A 6491-nucleotide genomic window follows, 5' to 3' on the forward strand; every position below is an offset into this window, starting at 1 on the left:
CAATGAGCACAACACCATCTACTTTTGCATTTTCAAGTAGATCAGACCATATGGATTAATTTATTGTGGTTTATTTGGTAGAAATAACTTCTCACTTCTAGCAATTTGGATGTGAACCATTTTGTTTTTAATAGTTGTATTTTGGTATGAATACGAACCATCCATCTTTGTTCTTATTTAATATATATTCTAATATTTAAATTTGTTTATCCAAAACATATTTCATGGTAAATGAACCATGCTAAATTCAATTGTGGTCAGATCTACTTAAAAACTGCATTAGTGAGATTTTACGTGTTGATACAAAATTCCATATGCACATCCAAAATAGAGTTACATGAAGCTTCTTAGGTAGGTGGGAAACGTGCTTTCCAGAAACTTGCTTTGGAAGCATGATACTTCTCGCTTCCGAAACTTCATGAGAATCTTGATTCCTCCATGCTTCTTCTATACTTCCCACACGCGTTGCCCATGCTTCCCTACATGCTTTCAATATGCTTTTCTTACATTTCTTTTCATATTTTTCATGTGTTTTTTCTCACGCTTCCACTCACTGCCCATGAGTTTTCTTTAAATTAGTAACCATCATTGTTAGATTTTAACAAAAATTTAATTCTTTTACTAAAAAATCATAAAATATAAGAACAATCAATTTTATTTGCTTCTTGTTTGATTCCTATTCAGTTTTCATATTGCTTTCTTGTTTTATTCTTGTTTCACTTTCAAATTGATAATTCGCTTCTCACTTACGCTTCTTGTATCGTTTCCCGCTTTCGCTTCCTAGTCTCACAACTTTGATCCAAACCAAAGAGTTAAAACACACACACAATGAAATACTGCTTGCATCTACTTTCATAAAATTGGTTGTAGAGTATTGCCAACCCGATCTTGATTTGTTCTCTTCTCTCTTTTTGCCCCCATTGTATCTTCTCTATTTCACAGATTAGAGTTATCCAAAAAATGAATTTCTTGTTAATCATTAAAGTGTCTTGATATATGTGAATCCCTTTATGGCTTTTAACCCTTCTTTGATGCGGTTGCTATTAATTTTCATATGCAGTTAAGTGTTGAGTTTGTTTTATGATGCTCTTGGTATTAAGAACATATTTCTTCATTGAATGTTGACTGACATATTTTCTTTTTATGAAACCCACTGAAATATTTGTTGAAAGAACCATGACTGCGGAGGAAGAGTCAATTGAACAATCTGCTATTGCTCGCTGTGAGAGGCTAAAAGCGTTGAAGGCAGTGAATGAGCTTCTCAGCAAATCTGCTGATAATCCACCACAAGAGGAAACCAAGCCTGAAGATCCAAACGTTGAGGAAGAGATGTAAGCTATGTCACATTGGTGCGGGTGCACGGACTACAAGGAGTCGTGACCCGTTATCATTTCTCATAACCCGTTAAAGAATCCAAATATCCACAGAAACTTTGGGCAAAAAGGTACTTTGGTCTTGATTGGATATGGCCCTAAAGGGCCAATTACCCGAACCCGAACCAGCACGGCACGGCGGGCGGGCGTGTGTGTGTGGTAGCCATCCCAACCTTTTGTTCTCAGGAACAAATGTAAGAGTTTACATGTGGGTTATAAAGCCCACAACAAACTCAAACACAATCAATATGGGACTATTCCACATCATCAAAACCAAACATTCTCTAAAACAACCCATGTTTCTTCTTTTGAATTCTCTCTCCCCTCCCTTCTTACACCTAACAGGTGCAGTGCCCTGTTAGAAGAGTTCGTGTGACATAGGATGTAAGATTGATGTCTTCTAATTCTGTTGAAGGGCACCTTGATCTGAAAGTTTCTTTGTCATTAGCTTATTGTTTAAGTTGTACCACTTATTTTATGTTTTCAAGTGAAGACCTTGAAAAGTTGAAATGCAATGGATTGTTGGTCCTTGGTTTGAGTCCAAAATTGGCTACATGGGATAGATTGTTTTACCCATTGTGAAAACTGGTAAATAAATTTTTTTATTGGAGAAACAGGTACCTCATGTTGATTCTTTGATGAGCAACACTTTTTTTTTTCAAATGATCTTGGTTAAGAAAGCAACTAATTTGTTAGTGTCTGAAGACTTTAGTTGATTCCATCTACAGGGCTCATAGCTATGCTGAACCTAGAACTGTATAGAGTTGGTGCAGGCTCAGTTGACTCTCTATCTCCTGTTGTCTGAATCTGTTTTGTAGTTGTTTCATAAGGAGTTGCAAGAGTCAGGTTGAACTGGTTACTATGGTGCTTCCTTGAGTAGAAAATGATATGTCCAAACATCTATTGCTGCTCAATTTCAACAGGAATACGAGTGTGAAGTTTAGGAACTACCTTCCACATGATAAGCAACTTCAAGAGAACAAATTAGCTCCTCCTGTCTTACCAAAGTTTGAAGACCTGGTTGTTGCTGCACCTGTGCCACGAGATATAACTGCGGTATTATTTGATTAATGTCATGTTAACATCATCTAAATGTTGTTGTCTCTATTTTTTGACATGTCCTTTGGCTTTTTCTATTTTATGGTGCTTCTAATTATTAGGGTATATGCAGGATCCTTTCATAAACATATATAGCTCCAAAAGAACCAAATTAGGATCTGCGAAGAGATATCCAAAAGAAGCTGGACAAGCTGGAAAGGCGAACTCAAAAGGCTCTATATGAGATCATGAATATGTAATTTCTCTAAGTCCTTTTTTCTTTCGTAATTGCAAGAAATGTTACACTAATGATACACAACGGTGAAGAGTCTGGCTTCTGCTGGAGAGAATGGTGAAGAATCTATGGAAGTTCAGAAGTAAGAGGTTCCAGTTTTTTTCCCTTCTAGATTTGCTTTGTGTGGGGATTGGGCATTGGCATCATCCAAGCCTTAGCAGTTTTGGCTGGAGAGAGAGAGAGAGAGAGAGAGAGAGAGCCGAAAGTAATTCAACATTACCACTCATGAAGATAAACAAAATGTTGAACCCATGAACTGAACAAGAACAAAAGCCAAAACAAATAAAGAAAGCACAAGAGAAAAGAACATTAGACAGATAAAAATGGGCTCACGCCATAGCCGCTTGCCCAGATTGTGACAAAGGATAGGTAGCATCAGCAGGAGGCAGTGGAAGATCACTAAGATGCATACGCAATATCGCATAAACATCTACCAAAATTTTATGCACCAGGTTTTGAATGTTAACTCGAATATGATGAAAATGAGCATCGTTTCACGCCATCCAAACAAACCACCAAGAGGTAAGCAACCACGTCCGCCAGATGAACCTCCACCTCTTGCTGCGCCTAATACAAACTAGCCCCAAGATGAGATCTAGCGCAAAGGACTCCTCCTTAACAAATACTTCCGGATGCCTCCAGGTCCTACTAAAGATTTCCATAAATATTGGGCAAGACCAAATTGTGTTGTTTGGTTCAGAATGACCAGACTACGCAAAGCACAATCATTGGTTCAACCTAGTTTGCCAAGATAAAATTTGTAAAATGAAAGTCCAAACTTTTTAGTCTGGCTTTATGATATAGCACTATATTCTTATGCATCTTATGTTTATCCGTCGTTTATAGGTTGTGTTGAAGAGTTGGTGTCAGCATCTGGTTGGGTTAAGTTCATCCTGATGTGTGCATGCATTTGTGTGCATGTGTGTTTACTTACGCGCATATAAGCATGCAGTTAGGTCTGGTAAACGAACTGAGCATCTCGTGACTTGGCGCATCACAAACTTGTTCGTGAGCTGGCAAGCCGAGCCACGTGCCGTTCATTTAGCCTAAATGAGTTGAGCCTGAACAAAGGGTGTTCATCTCGGCTCGGCTCGGGAGAGCTTATATATATATATATATATATATATATATATATATAAAAAAAATTTAAGTGTAATATATTAAAAGGAGAATTCGTAAAATATACATAAAAACAGAATGATGAATGAAAATTATGTCCATAAAATATGAATTATTAACTATAATATATAAAACTATATATATATATATATATATAAATTTTAAGTGATATATATATATATATATATATATTTCATGTAAAAATAATATGTAATGTTTTTAAATGAGCCAGCTCGTATTTGGCTCATCTCATTCAGGGATGAGCTGAGCTTGAGCTTGGCTAAACTCAAGCATGAGCCAAGCCACGAGCTCAATCTATTGCTAAATGACTCGAGCCTGAACATGCCCTGTTAGGTTCGTTTACCAGCCCTAAATGCAGTGTCATCTAGTTTTTGTTGTTGTCTCGGGCTGATCTTTTAGAATGGAACATGTATAATGAGGAGCTCTACTGAGTGGAAAATGCATCGAGTGTAGGAATGTGTGGTATGCGTTCGCTTGATCGGTGATGTGCGGTGGTATCATGGCATGCGATAGGCATCTGTATCGTCGTTAGTGCATCGTTGTGTGGCGTTATAGACGTGAAGCGTTGTTTGGTTAAGCAATGTCAACAGATTAAAGGATGTTGCCTTTGGAGATTTGGTTAAGGACCTCTCGACTTACAAGATATTTCCCACGTGTAGTGATTGGATGCACGGGAGTGCATGTGGGTTAGGGCTAATTCCCCCAGGAATCACCTTAGGTGATTCTAACCGAGTATGGTTACTCGAGGCTAGGCGAGTGAATGCCTAGGCACCGACAAATGAGTCTGGGTGGTGCTCTTCGCTATGGTGTTGAATCATCAACTAGTCTTCAGACTAGGGGCCGCAAGGTCTTGTTCCTTCAGTGGCGATGTTTTGCTATGTTGTGCGCATGGAGCCACAATACGCTCCATGAAACATAAGGCTAAGGCAAAGTTTGTGCCTCTTTAAGAAGTGATAGCTGATATGGGACAACTATGCACCAAACAACATGGAGTATATGGAATGCGCATTTGAAAATGCGCTTGATTAGCTTTCGTTAGGCAGCTGCGCACGAGGTGGTGCATAGGGCCAATGAAAATGATTCAACACATGGAAACGTGTTGGTACGCGGCCTTTGGCCGTTAGGCCGACCAGCTTGGGCAGCTTGGCAGATCGCAGGTTTATGAAGCATTCTATGCCTGTGACAGAGCAATAAATAGGCTTGCGACAGTAAGGAAGGACCGCCACACCACATTGGTTTATTGAAAAAAGTAAGCCTGTGACAAATTGACATCAGAGCATAAAGTTTCACGGAGACCTTGTTCTTCATTGTGTGCGACACTGAAAAATGACTGATGTTTTATCTTGGTTACGTAATTTTGTACAGCTGAAGTGTGGTTGACCGAGCATAGAAGCAAGATGTTGGCAGGATGGTATAAAACATTTTGTCGATGAAAAGCAGAAGTGTAAGGTTACTGTTCAATTGGCTAAGGGAACGTAGATAAGCCAAAGATTCCTACTAGTTGTGCGTTAGGCTCATAGGTGGAGCGTGATGTTTGCCTTGTGCATGCAGAGAATGCACGTTGGATTCGGCTGGATGGATTTGCACCTTTGGGTATGAGAGACTCAATTAAACTTCTAGATACTCTCTCAAGATTGTGGGCTAGCGGAGTGCCCACATTGAGCAGAAGACTCATTATTTTGGTCCCTTAAGTTGACAGATCTTCAATGGATTGTGCATGTAGAAAAAGTTATTGTTCGTGACTCGTTGGTTCTTACAGAAACATTTTGCTGACTCTGAGAGAGAGAGTACAATATGCTGACTTCGGGAGTAGAGTGCAGCATTGGGGCAAAGTGCCCTTGTAAGGACGAGTGCCCAGGAAGACACTTTGAAGGACCACATTGGGGTGTTATGTAAGAAAGCATCCCCCACTTGAGGACTAGTTTGGACCACTGAAAAATCGCAAGTTGTTGCTTAAGGGAGTTGATATCTCTGCAACACGCATTGGTGGTCTTCTTTCGTTATGAAGATTACGAAGGTCTTGGACTTACCCTTGCTGGGGTTAGAAGGCACCCCAACCATGAGCATCAAGATGATAAGTTTGTCGTGCGGGTGAGGATGATCCGCTTGTGTTTGAGATTGCACTGAGGTCTCACAAGTAGAGAATGTTCGATGTTGATAGAGCGAAAGACCGCTATCTGAGTGATCGGTGATGCATTAAAGGTATGGGACTTGACGTGTTAAAGGTTGTGACGATGGTGGATGTAATCCAGAACAAGTTGAGTAGGCTGAAGAAAAAGAGTAAACAAATGATAAGTACAAAAAGAAACTGACATATCAGTGAAGACTGTGTTCTTACCTACACCAGCATTGTCGAGGACGACAATGATTTTGGGTGGGGGAGAATGTTTCAGGCCGATCTTTTAGAATGGGGCATGTGCAGTGCGGAGCTCTACTGGGTGAAAAATGCATCGAGTGTAGGAACGTGCGGTATGCATTCGCTTGATCAATGATATGTGGTGGTAGCATGGCATGTGATAGGCATTAGTATCGCTGTTAGTGCATTGCTGGCACAAACGTGGAGCGTTGTTTGGTTAAGCAGTGCCAACAGATCAGAGGATATTGCCTTTGGAGATTTAGTTAAGGACCTCTCAGCTTGCAAGATG

General features: G+C 39.9%; 1 protein-coding gene across 1 annotated transcript; it reads left to right on the forward strand.

Moving 5' to 3' along the window:
- Nucleotides 1-1176: 1176 nt before the first annotated feature.
- On the forward strand, nt 1177-2671 carry LOC149842332 (uncharacterized). The gene is given in 4 exon segments (XM_090000638.1): nt 1177-1331; nt 2297-2429; nt 2545-2559; nt 2561-2671. Coding segments are annotated over 4 exon segments (414 nt in total).
- Nucleotides 2672-6491: the final 3820 nt, after the last annotated feature.

This window comes from Nuphar pumila, chromosome 3, assembly GCF_984573655.1.
Source record: "Nuphar pumila chromosome 3, dmNupPumi1.hap1.1, whole genome shotgun sequence".
NCBI classification, from domain to species: domain Eukaryota; kingdom Viridiplantae; phylum Streptophyta; class Magnoliopsida; order Nymphaeales; family Nymphaeaceae; genus Nuphar; species Nuphar pumila.